Source organism: Limulus polyphemus, unplaced genomic scaffold (assembly GCF_000517525.1).
Source record: "Limulus polyphemus unplaced genomic scaffold, Limulus_polyphemus-2.1.2 Scaffold438, whole genome shotgun sequence".
In the NCBI taxonomy this organism is placed as follows: domain Eukaryota; kingdom Metazoa; phylum Arthropoda; class Merostomata; order Xiphosura; family Limulidae; genus Limulus; species Limulus polyphemus.
In genome coordinates this window covers 240,802-254,428 of record NW_013666048.1, presented here as the reverse complement: position 1 = coordinate 254,428, position 13,627 = coordinate 240,802, and the positions used below count along the sequence as shown (strand labels likewise).

Sequence of the window (13,627 nt, the reverse complement as noted above, 5' to 3'; positions counted from 1 at the left end):
TAAACCACTTTTATTAAGTAAGGACTTGTGTCGCTAAAGTTTCGTCGGAACGAAGTTACGGAAAGTTAATTAACAAACGGAGACGTAACAATATGTATATATTTATACCATTAAGAAATATAAGTAAAAGCCATTTATTGCGACAATTGGCAAAAATAAGAACTTGTGTATATATATATATATATATTATTATTATTATTATTTATTTTCAAAATCTGACAAGCTGGATGTAGGCTTGTTGACTAATTCGGTTAAACCTTGTCATTCTGTGAATCTCTGAAAGCATTTTTTTAAATGTTTTAAAATTATTTTAAGAAACTAGATTGTTTCATGTGTATCTTTGTTTCAATTTAGATATGCATTTAAAATGTTAGTAGTTGTATAGGTTCACAATTTATACAATAAGCCTGCTAACAGCTTTGTTCTGAAACATTTAAAAAATTAACCTCTGAATTTTCTTCTAATTAAGACATCTATATTCTTTCTTGTAATTTCAGTTTTTGATTTTAAACTATAGAAAAGTGCACTTTTTAATTACTTTTATCTAATATTTGCTGATGTGATGAAATATTAGTCTAACCTTCATTGCACTGGTAACTTTATGTTACAATAGAATATTTGATTTTAAAGTTAGTCAACTCATCTAGGTAAAAAATGAAATATTGGGGAATTAATTCATTTATTTCGCCAGTGTATTTTGCAAGTTGGAATAATTACAGAAATAAACATCGTGCAAAATGTGTTCTAGATGAGTCAAACATAAGTATTAACAGCATCACTTGCCTCTGCTTATAAGGAGTATTGTTTCAATATTAATCATCTTTGTCCATACATGCTTTGTGATTCATTGCTTACTAAGTAACAATAATGAAAGAATGGTGTTTGAAGTTTGGCTGTAAACAAAACTAACATTTGGTTTATAGATACATTCCTTAAAAATAACGATAGAAAAAAAAACTGCTCATCTTGCCCAAGGCTATGAAGCTCTTAATATAATGTATTGCAGTTTTGATTGAAGGTGTTTATGTTTCTAAGAAACTGTTTGAGAAACTGATTGCTTGAATAGGTTAAAGAGCACGTTAACCTCAAATACAAAATTAAAGGCGAGTTCCTTAATTATGGCCAAAAATATTGTTAACAACAAGAGTATCTAACTGATGTAACTATGCTTTATAATTTTTACAAGTAAAAATGTAAGGAAAGTATATTTAATAAGCTATACTCATTACCAGGTTAAAGTTTAGTTTCCCACTAGAAGGTATCTTGCTCTGATTGGAAGTTAATAGGTAAAAAACTGAATTGGATAATTTCATCTAATTAAAACTTATTTAGACTATCATTTCTGATGTAAGCTGATATATATTTGAAAATATTGGAAATGCATTGAAAGTGTAAAAAAAAGTTACTTAATTTTACCTTTCATTATTTTTTAAAATTTCTAGTGAATAAAATTGAAAGAATTTAATTATTTTTCTAGGACAAGGTTAAGACAAGGTATCATATTGAAAACATGAAATTCTCTGACAAGACTAATGGGCTATTATCATCAATTTCTAATACATCCAAAAAGGAGGATGTTGTTCCATTCGTCCAACTAGAACAACTGAACATGACTTGTTTTGATAAAAAAAATGAGAAAGAGGAGAAAAGTGACAAAATGTGTACCTCAAAGAAAAGAGATTTAAAGGATAATGGAAATCTTTTATCCAACTAAAGCCCTTGAAAATGACTTCCCTTGATAATAAAAAGGAAAAGAAAGAGAAGAATAAAAATTCTTTATCATTAGATAAGTCAACACAAAAGCAAATTATGATCCATTTGTCAAGCTAGAAACCATGAAAATGGCTTCTTTGTATGGAAAAAAAAAAGGTGATAAAAAGAAAAAAGACACAAAATCTTGTTTATCAAAGAAAAGAAAATTAAAACCAAAGATAGCAGGTATGTATTCTAACTTTAAAACCTGAGATAAAAGTTTTATGAAAAAAAGACATCCCTGTTATTAGTAAATTATCTGTTGGCATGCTTTTAACTGACTAGAACAAATAACCTTTGTTTTAGCCTTGAAAAACATGATGTTCATATTAAGTAAGTGATAGAAATAGATATGCAGCAAAATCAATTATTTTGTGATTAATATTTAAAAATCTTAATTTTGCATGTAAATTTTGGAAATAAATGCATAAATAATTTTAACTAAATAGTTATTACCATCTAGGAATGTAATTATTTGTGAAATATTTCAGTCAATTATTTATTTAAAAACTCCATGTTTATACATCAAGGAATAAACAAGATACAAGAAATTATGCACGTTTGCCTTCATGTATCATAAGTCTAGCACTGGGAAAGTTTTATCTGTATATGTGATAATGAAAGTAATATAATTCACATCAGAATAACTTCTTTGCTAATAATGAGTAATGGGTTAAAATTTGTAATTAACATTGAATTTGGTTTAGTATTTTCATTAAATTTTAAGATATTTACAGCTAGGGAAAAGAGAAATTTGTTTTTATTTCAGATGCAAAATTTTATTATCTCTAACCTTTACAACTTTGTATGAAGGTAATAACATCTGATATACAAATAGCTTCTATTGGCAGCTTATTAAGCTGCAGACTGAAAAAACTTATAGCATCAAGCATTTTTATTCTTTGAAACAGAACCTACTGTTTTAAAAGGATTATGAAATTGTTTCTATTTCTAAATATACATACATTAATTATATAGAAGAAAATAAGAGAAGCACCCAAGGTAAACTTCCTTTTAAAAAAGTTGAAGTACAGCAGAGCATTGCTTTTCCATCTGACTCTTCAACTGTGGAAGAGCTGAGGAAGAAGATGGAGGAAAAGAGGTTAAAACGTCGAGAAGAAATTGCACAAAAAATAGAAGAAGCGAAACAAAAGAAAAAGGAAAAACGAGCTAAGGTATGTAAAGACCTATTTAAAAAAAACTTTCTTTAGAAAATGAATGTGAATAATTAGTATTAAAAATGCAAAATGATTTCAGTATGCTGAAAGAGTACACAATGTAATTTATCTACTCTCTCCGGAGGAAAGGTGTTTCACACTCTTCAGAGCCTCCGCCATCCATGTTATAAGACATTGTTTTGAATACCATGTAATTTAAAATTTTAATAAGAAATATATTTTGTATTAATTTATTAAATAAAAATAATTCTGAGTCTTAATTTACTTAAATTTAAAGTCTTTAATTAATCTTATTAATTAATTTCAATCTTCTATCACATAAACATCTGTTAACAAAAATATTAAACTACAACCACCAAGACGTACACAACTAGACAATATTAAATCTTACTATAATAATAATAATAAATTCTGATTCCATTTATAAGTTATAAAAAAGGTGTATACCTATAAAATTGATTTGTAAACTTTATTAAATAATATGATTAAAATAATAAATATAATTAAAATCCTCAATTCAAAACTTCCTTACTTATTAATTCTCCTATAATTTGTTATGCTTTTAATTTCTGTCAACAAGTAGGAGTTTTTATTTTTTTGTAATATTTAACAGTTAAAAATTTTAATCTTTGATTCAAAGCTGGAATCGAGAATTGTTTGTGCAAAAACTATGGGTGTATTAATAGGCTTTTACATATTAGAATTTCAAATAGCCTGCAATTGAGTTAAATGATACTTTAAATGTAGTAGTTAAATTGTACTTTGGATTTAGTAGTTAAGTAAAAGTCAATATATAGTCATTTTATTATATTTGCCAACAAGATTGATACACACAGTTTTCTTTCTTTCTTTTTTTTTAACACAAATACATTTTAATATACACACAACAATACAATTTAGAATAACAGTTATTACAAATAGTTATTACAAAAAATGATTCCTAAACAAAAGTTTCACAAACTTGCAAGCAATATAAAGTCTTCTTTCTAGTCTGGAACTTCTTTGCTATCTTATCGAGGATTCACAATGAGCGAGTTAATTACGAGTTGACGTAGGTATAATTCACTTAACAGGGAGCTAGCTAGCTTTGTCCTTCATTGTTCACCAGCCACACACGCCAAGTTTTACACGATGAAGTTGTATAATGTTTTCGTAAAAATACTAGTGTCCGATGAGAATCTACTGAAGTTAAATGATTTGTAATGTTCAAACTTTGTAAATGCTCCTGGTCAAATATCTGAAGTTTTCCGATTGGTAAGCATTATAACAATCACAGTTATAGCTTCCGAAGTTTATAGCACACTGACTATAGCAAACTAATAGATACTCTCTTTTGGCATGTCGCGTTGGTAATATTTATAGGCTTGTGGAGAGTTTCTCCAAATTTCAGTTTTACGTAACAATACTAATGCTAACACAAGCATTTACATATGCACATTTATATTAACATATAAACAGTATAAGCTATGTATATTTCTAAATATAAATTTAATCTAAACAAACATCAATATTAAAATAAATCTATAATAACAAATCTGTCACAAGGCAAATTTTTCACCAAACTTAACACCACCATATTTTGTAAAGTCTATAACAATTTTAAGTTTTCTGTATTAATATTTGACCGTGCATTAGCAGCATATTCAGTAAGTGATCTTATAAAACTCTTAAGTTTTTGTTATTGTTTTTCTGTTGCACCCTCCCTGTTTAGTTTATCTTGGTAGACACTATCAATTAAGTTTCAAATGCAAATTGATAACATTTTTACTTATTTTGTTTGCAGTTTTTATAAAAAGTTTATAGTATGTTTTTTTCAATATATTAATATACTTGTTTCCCTGTCTTGGAATTTACTCTAAATTACAGGAGAAAGCCAAAAGACAAGAGGAAAAACGAGCCCTAGCAGAGCTATTTTGTAAGTGGAAAAAACCCAGAGATGACCTGATGTGTGATGATAACAAGGTAAGGATTTTTATGTACATTCATAAATTATATATAAAAATGAATCTATTATAGAAAACAGTTTTAAGATTTCGACTCATACCTTCATTCTACATTGTCCATAGGTGCTAAAAACAAAAGGTAAAATACCTCATTAAAGCCTAAAATGGATTCTAAATATTTAACATAAGTGTATAGTTAAATTGTTTGCGCTATTAGTGGAAGAAAGAAATCTGTTCCTGCATAAAATTGTAATGAATTTCAGTTCAAAAATTATTCAAGCAAATGACTCCTGGCTACTAATTATGATCTTGCATACTGGCACAGATGTTATTCATGTGTAAAATATAGTTAAACTGTTAGTTTCAGTTTTATTTTTTCTTTAAGTTTTATTAAAAAGGGGTGCCATTTATCATATTTTCTTGAGAAAATTTTTTAAAATTTCTATGTTTATTATCTGCTCTTACAAGATTTTCAGTTGATCTGAATCTTTGGAATATTTCATATTTGTGCTTTTTTTTCTTCAGAATTGTATGGAGATAAACCAGCATTCAATAAAAAAAAAAAAAGTCTCTCTTTATTACTTAGAAAATTTCAGAACATTACAGTCATATAAACTAGATCACTGGGTCTGGTAAAAGTTCTAATACAAATGCATTTGGTACAGTAATATTTTTAGAACAGTATGGAAAATTCCAATTGCATTAAAGTACCTGAATTACCTCAATGGTAAGTCTGAAGACTTACAATGCAAACAAGAGAGAATCTTCAATAGCTGTGGCACTTGACATTCTTTTAAGCAGGATTAGAATAAATTAACCTAGGAGGCCTTGGGTGTGGTCAAATACATCAGTTATTAGGGTTTGACTTCCTGAGTCCAAAACTGTAATTAGATCTCAAATCAGTCGGGACACGATGAAGCTATGAGCTGAAAGTTTGTACTTGAAAAAAGAACAAAAATTCTTTGAGCCATTCTATGAACTGCTCTGCCACGGCTAAAAATCAGGTTTTTAGAGTTGTAGTGGGCACAGCACAGAAAGCCCAATTGTGTAGCCTTTTGCTTAACAAGAAACAAAAAATCTTGTATGTTTAGATTTTTTTCATGTGGAAGCTGTTTTTGATATTTGTTACAGGATCTTCCTGTTCCAACTCCATTAGACTGCTGCATTCCACAGGAATCATTTGGTGATGCTGTTATGGTAATAGAGTTTTTGAACAGCTTTGGTGACTTATTAGAGATGAAGGATTTTTTCCCACAAGGTTTTACATTAGGTTAGTGTTTTTTATTTTTAGTATACTAGAGCTCTTACACAAATCTTACAACTGTATTAATTATAGTATCTTATAGTTTTGTTTGAAACTAATTGTCAGAAGGCATGGCTGATATGAAATTTTTCATATGTATGTAATTTGATAATGGCATATATTTTCATAGTGGGCTTCTCAACCACAATATTTTTATTGCCTATATTCAAATTAATTTAGAATTACTCTCAGTGATATGTATGTATATCTAGATAAAATTGATAGTGGAAGCAACATATCAGTGTATTCATCCCCAGTATAACCTAAATCCTGATCCTGTCTACACCTTGATAGAGCTAAAACAATATACTGGTCTACTTACCTTCTACATCACCTAAACTCTAATCTTTACTATAACTGAGTAGAACTAAAACAATGTACTGATTTACTCATCCTCAACATAAACTAAATACTAATCCTTTTTAGACCTAGGTAGAACTAAAACAATGTATTGTGCTGACATCAACTCATTACAAAAAGTTTGGCAGTAAACATTTTTGGCAATGAAAAGGTCTAATACAAATATGATAACCCTTAATATAGATATGAACAGAATTTCTTATAGTGATGTAATTAAGGTATCAGAAATTACTTTGTAAGAATATTAAGATTTCTTCTTCTTTTTTTTTAACAAGAACACCTGGAAAAAGCCTTGCTGGGCACTGACATAGAAGGACCACTTAATAATCTGGTACAGATGCTACTGACCAACATTTTCAGGTTTCAGGAAGAAGAAAAGGAAATAAATAAAGACATTGTTGATAGTTCCACTGTAGAAACAGGTGAATACATAATGGACTAATAAGAAATGATAATTTAAATGTTTACTTAGATTTCACCTGCCTTCATTGAAACTTTTAGCTGAGATTGAATTGGCGAGGGTGGACGTGTAAAATGTATACATTTTTTTAGATGTAACAATTCTTAATAGTTGAATTTAATAGCTTGCCATTGTTTTTAAAATTCTGGTCAGATTCAATATTTTCATGATCTCTGATTCGAGTGGATCAGTCAATGTATGACATAATCCATGCAACACAAACTTTTCTCCTAATAGTCAGTAGTTGTTTTAGTTGTGTTTAATTGTTTATTGTAATGTATGTAAAATTATTTTATTCTCTTACCTTTTTTCAACTTCAAATAAAAGTGAAAAATTCTAGTGAACCATTTCTAGGGTGTGTTGCACAGATCCCTGGCAAAAGCTTTATAGCAGATAACTGACATTTTTCTTCATCTTATACAACTATACTACTAAGGATACCATCCACTGTCAAGCAGTCTTGTGAGCCTTTGACTTATTAATATAAATACCCTATCAGTGACATTGGTCAATGTCTTATAGATTTGAACCTTTGATTGGTAGCTAACCATTTTGGCCATTATTTGATTTATTTATTTTTTGAGAGATAGGAAAACTGCAATTATGTATTTATTTATATATCATTGAAAATTAAATTTTATTTATTTTAACCTTTAAAGGTGCTATGAACCATTAGTTTAGCATCACTCACTAAACTTTATCCTTAAAGTTTTTTTTAAAACTATCATGAAGTGTTTTATAATTGTAGGAGGAAAGTTCACTCACTTTCTGTTTGTTATTAACAATTATGTATATTAGTGCATAGTAACTTACAATGGTCTCAGGAAATGAAAAAAACAGAAAATTTTGGAAGACTTGCAGAGTTGTTGAAATAACATAATTATTTAAGGTATCAAATAAATAGTTGAATTACCTACTGCAGTCTTTTCTATTTAGCAAGTTAACAACAGACAAAATAACTAATAGTTATGCATGAAGTTTTAATTTAGTTATTGATAGGCTTTAAATGGGACCATGTATATATGCATACATGAAGGATGCATGTACAGTTCTGTTTTTCACAAGAAAAAATTTAATTTCATTGAAAATTTTTAATTTAAAATGTGTGTAATTGGTCTGAACTGGTAATTTACTGCTCTTTATTATAATTCAGGTGACAGTCTAGAAGAAAACTTAACTTGTACAAAAGCTGTTCATTCTGCTACCGTTGCCTCAACCTGGCCTCAGTTATTTCATGGTAAAGATTGTTTATATGTTAAAAAATTTACTTTTTTTGTTATTGTTATTAATATTATTGTTAATTTAGCTAAAACTGATTCTAATCAAGCCCAGAATATATTTCACCAAGTTAAATTTTTAACTGTAGTTGTGGTAGATATTGTATAAACTCTTATAGTTCAAAACATGTTCACTGGACATTATTTAGAAATTTTAACAATAACTCTTTGTCAGTTTATTCAGAAAGTTGAATTTTTTTTTATTAATAGACAACCTACTGAATCTTGACTTTCTCGAAGTTATTAATGATTTATACCCTGTTGTCATTAGTTTTCATTTACCAGCACTCACAATTACCATACATAGCTCAGTGAAAATGTTGCACAAATGCCATATGTTTTTTCTTTAATCCAGGGGAGTGATGCTGTTTGGTACATGTCTTCACCTACATGTGAACTTCAAGACTGAAATTATTTTGAGAAAAGTTTGTTCTAATGTAAAAAACAAACTAACTTGAAACTCAAGTCTGTTGTGGATTTGATATATTTTCCCTTGTAGCGAGTTAGAAAATAGAACTAAAAATGGAAATTTATGTAAACATTTGTTTTACATACAAAAACGTCTGTAAGTTGTATTGAAAGCATAAATTTATTTATTAACTTAATTTTTTATCCTGTAGAAAAGGGTAAGAGTTGTTCTTTGTTGTTTTTCTATTTATTTTCAATTTCATTGATTATTTAGAACATGCATATTTTTGAAAATTCACAAGATTTTTCTACAATGAGTTAACTCTGATCCACTTATTTTATTTTTTAAGGAACTGCTCTCAAACAGATGGCACTAGATGCTTTCACTGTGACAGAGGTTTTACGTTTGCACTTGTTAAGCTCTGGTGCCCAAAATAAGACAAGGAGAAACTATTCACCAAAAGAAGACCCAGGGTTGTGGTTTCATATTCAAGAAGGAAGTGTTTTAAGGAGGCTGTCCTATTTAAGTATTTTTGAGCTTACAGTTGGTGAGTGGTACTGTAATTTAAACTTAGCAGTACAGAGTATCATTTTGTAAACATTAGTAGTGTATCCAGAACAATAACAATAATAAAAAGAAATGTATAGGAAAAAATATACAACTTGTGAGCTATTTTCTATTTTTCCACTTGGAAAGTTTTAAATATGTGGAGTTGGAGTGTTAAGTAATAGTTAAGCAAATGTCAAATATAAATTTCATTAAAAAATATGAAATGTAGATATACAAAGTTGTAACAGCTGTATGAGGAATCTAGTAAACAAGTGTGTTAAAATACTTTTCATGTGTGTGTATATATGATAATTTTATTATGGTTTTTCATCGTTATTTGGGCTATTCTGAAACCTTTTTAACCAAGCAAGTATTAAGGTTGTAGATCTCTTACGGTAATGTATTAAATAGTGCTATCTCAAATCAAATTCAGATTGTTTTATTTGAGTAATAACAATATATTTCTTGCTATTTGTTGTAAACAGGAGAAAAAGTGAAAATTTTGAAAGTGCTAGTAGATCAGCTATTAACATTTGATGTGATGCGAGATGTCATTGAGGAAAACACTATTGAACTGAAAAAAGCGAAAAATGACCTGAAACATTTACAGTGGGATTTTACTCGTAAAGAAAAAGAGAAGGCTACAACTAGGTAAGCAAATATTTGTAAGAAAGCCAAATACTGAACTTTTACTCATCAGATTTGATTAAACTGCTATGTTGTCTCATGTATTTGACAGATATTAAACAATACAATATTTTTCTATACACTAGGATGACCTGTATTTGACATTTTTCAGTAATCCATTTTTTATATGTTGGGGTTACTAGTCAGCAAATAATTAACTTTATTAATGTTGTTAAGTTTTAATTAAGATTCAGAATTCTGGAGTATGCTTTTTAAATTCTCAAATTGTATGTATTTAAAACGTGATACTATAAACTTTACAGAACTAAATTAAAGCCCATTTGTATCACAGATTGGTACATGTTAAAATTTTTCAAAACCAGTTTATATTGTGCATCTCAATAAACCTGTAATAAATGCATATAGAAAAAGATACAGGCTGTTAATTGTCTTATTTACTTTTTCTTGCAATTGACGGGAGACACCACTTTGATAGTGTATAGCAATAGATCGATTAGGAAATTCATCCAATATATAATCATAACACCACCACTAAACAGAGACATTGAATTATAATTTGACAATTTATGGATTCCATTGCTCTAAAAGTTTCTAAACAATATATATTGCTTACAGCAAATCTTAATTTATATTCAACATTTTATTTATTTGTATTTTCGTCATCAGGTCTTAAAGATGTTAAAAACATCATTTGGATAGAAAATGCCTAATTTTTTTACTTACAAATTGAAACCTATCTACATTTACTAAATGATAAATAAGTTATTATTAAATCAAGCTGAAATAGCTTTTTAGGAAATAAATGTGAAGATTAAAATTCACTTTCTTCTAAGAGAAACAATAGCCCAGAAGTTCCCCATTATGATCAAAGTTACAATGTAGTATAATAAACCTAACATATACATGAGGCTGAAGCAAATTCATTGAACTGCATCAAAGTGTTGTTCCTCATCCAAGTTTTGTAGGAAGATTGCCATCAGTCTCTATGAACAACATCCCTATTTTTCATATCTGTTCCCTAGTTTTAATTATTTTGGTTTTATTGTTATGTTATATTTAGTGGGGTAAGTTTGACAATGAATAAACTCTTATCAAACAGATGATTGTACGTTTACTCTGTGTAATGTGTGTTGATGAATCTTATAAAAAAAGATTTTTAAGTAAAACATATGAACTCTGGAGTTACTGTCTGGTAATATTAGATTTTATTTCTCAGTAGTGAATGTGTGTAAGAACGGTAGTGTAAAATGGTTCTAGACTTACTACATTTAAGAATTAGTTGGTATTTTATAAGATATCACATCATAATAGAATTGATAATCATTTAATTTGCACCTTTCTTTATTGTTCAAGTATGCGTTTTCGATAAGAAGTATTTATAATAGCACTTCATCTACACTACTCCAGTCTCTCATTACCAGAACTCATCAGACCAGTTGGCCTACAGTAATTTTAATCATAATTTAGTCATATATTTTAAGCTAATAGTAAGACTTGAAATACCACACTTTTTATCAAATAATGGTTCGTGCTTCACCAGGTTAAGCATTTATACACCACGAGAGTAGATTTTACTAAGATTTTAAGAAGCCATCCTTGTTCTGCAATGGAGACAAAAATCTTAGGGAACCAGTTTTTTACTTAAAAGGCAAAGGGTTTATGTCAGAAATATGGAAGGTGTATCTTTTGAAGTTGTCAAGAGGAATGACAGAGATTAAAATTAGCAATCTTAAAACATCTAGGACAGATAATATAGCCAAACTTTCCTTTATTCATTCTGTTCTTGGACAGTCAAGACGTTATTTTACTGAACTTCAAATTTACAATTTTTATAAGAAAACAGTCAGTTTAGAGTTCTGTGACAAAGTTTTTTCAGTAAATTTTAAGGTGCTTTCTGTTAAGTCTCCATTTAATTGTATCTTCAGTTTTTAATTCCTCAAGCTAATGCTAATTTGAAAGAGTATAAGACAGTAGTAGTTTAAGTACATATGCTATTGGTAATATAAATTTGCAATTTATTTTGTTAAACTAGGGCCTGGATTCTTTCATTTAGTCTTCTGTCATACTGCATGCTTCAAACTTCCTATCCAATTTTTTATCCTATGGATCCCATTACTCACTTATTACAGTGATTCACAGACTCTGAGTGTGGGAAAGTTTCTAAAGAATATATATTGCTTACAGCAAATCTCAATTTATATTCAACATTTTATTTATTTGTATTTTCGTCATCAGGTCTAAAAGGCATTGAAAAAATCATTTGGATAGAAAATGCCTAATTTTTTTTTACTTAAAAATTTAAATCTATCTGCATTTAATAAATGATAAATAAAATTAATTATTAAATCAAGCTGAAATAGCTCTTATTTAGAAAATAAATGTGAAGATCAAAATTTTTGTTGATTTGGCAACCAATATTAACTTACTTATTTTGTCTTTTGCAGACATAAGAAAGAAAAACTAGAAAAAAACAAGAAGAAGAATGGATTAGATAACTCCACTGAAAATACTGTGGTTGACAAGATCATAGAGTAAGTTATCTGCGGAATGGTAATGGTATTTCTAAGTGCTACACTTACAGCTGTTTGAAATATGTACTATTGATATTTTGACATAACAGAATCACTTCTACATCTTCTTGCAAGGTTAATGTTCTCCAAATCGGTTTTGTAACAAGAGAAATAGACACAAATAGGGAAACACAAACACTTAGGAATTAGGAAAACCACAGTAAGGGTGGATCTTACAAAAATTATGAAGGTGTGTAACTTTTGCATCATTCTGTATATTTTTTACTCTAGTTATTGATTAGATAGATACCAATATGCAAAAGCTTAATGGATTCCAAGGTACATTTTATTTAACCTGAATGGGTGAATGTAGAAAAGCCAAGTTGATATTTAGTTTGCAAGAAATTCCTTTGCTTTCGAAAATAGGACTGCAACTTTCAGGGGTATGATTGTGAAATATATATTTGTATTGGTATTTATAGTAAACAGAAGAAAAGGTTAAAATCTTGTCTGTGCTAAAAGATCAGCTTTTAAAATTTGATGTAAAGTGAGATGTTGTTGAGAAGCCATACTAAAAATCAACACTTTCTACATTGTAAGCAACTTGTTTGTTTTCTTTTGACAATCAAAGGTCTAAGGTTTGATTGTAGCTATAACTAGTGTACTGATATTACTTTTTCCAAATTCTCTGTACTGATGTAGAGCAACTGTTTGAAATTTTTGTATTTGTCACATTCCCCTCATTTTAGTTGACTTTGCATGCGTAATCATACAAAACTCAAATTACTTAAATGTCTAAAAATTTTCTGCTTGGCAAAAGGTTGAACAGTTGCTAAATCCACATATCTGTTAGAAACGTTAACATTGGTTTGACAAACACATTTTTTTTGCATCTTTGTTTTGATAAATGTTATTTCCTACTACCCATGACTCACATAACATGCCCTTTGCCTGAATTGTTCTTATCCTATCATTTTCATGCTTGCCATTTAAGCTATAGTTTCATGCAGGTATTATGCTTTAAATTAATAAAACTTTGTCTATTTGAACAAATTTTATGTGATCAGACAAACATACTCACTTAAACTTAAATTCATTTAAAAAGCTACATGTAAAGTAAACAGCAAAGTAATAGTATTTATAATAGTGTACAGAGTATGAAAATTATGAGTGTTCAGTGTATGACATGATCTTACAAGTTGAAACAAAGAAACTCGCAAAAACAAAAAATTAAAAAT

At 28.6% G+C, this 13,627-nt stretch overlaps 2 protein-coding genes across 2 annotated transcripts in view; both read left to right on the top strand.

Moving 5' to 3' along the window:
- The window catches only part of LOC106458277, a 10,215-nt gene extending 7,387 nt beyond the window's left edge, over positions 1–2,828 (top strand). Inside the window, exons 5-6 of the mRNA XM_022384429.1 lie at positions 1,478–1,938; positions 2,731–2,828. Of these exons, the coding sequence (XP_022240137.1) occupies positions 1,478–1,714 (237 nt within the window). The 3' untranslated portion in view covers positions 1,715–1,938; positions 2,731–2,828. The remainder of the gene's footprint in view (positions 1–1,477; positions 1,939–2,730) is intronic.
- Positions 2,753–13,627, top strand: part of LOC106458274 (bromodomain adjacent to zinc finger domain protein 1A-like) — a 33,560-nt gene continuing 22,685 nt past the window's right edge. The window contains exons 1-8 of the mRNA XM_022384446.1: positions 2,753–2,927; positions 4,797–4,892; positions 6,005–6,143; positions 6,812–6,958; positions 8,150–8,233; positions 9,032–9,229; positions 9,717–9,882; positions 12,324–12,410. Coding sequence (XP_022240154.1) covers positions 2,841–2,927; positions 4,797–4,892; positions 6,005–6,143; positions 6,812–6,958; positions 8,150–8,233; positions 9,032–9,229; positions 9,717–9,882; positions 12,324–12,410 — 1,004 coding nt within the window. The 5' untranslated portion in view covers positions 2,753–2,840. The remainder of the gene's footprint in view (positions 2,928–4,796; positions 4,893–6,004; positions 6,144–6,811; positions 6,959–8,149; positions 8,234–9,031; positions 9,230–9,716; positions 9,883–12,323; positions 12,411–13,627) is intronic.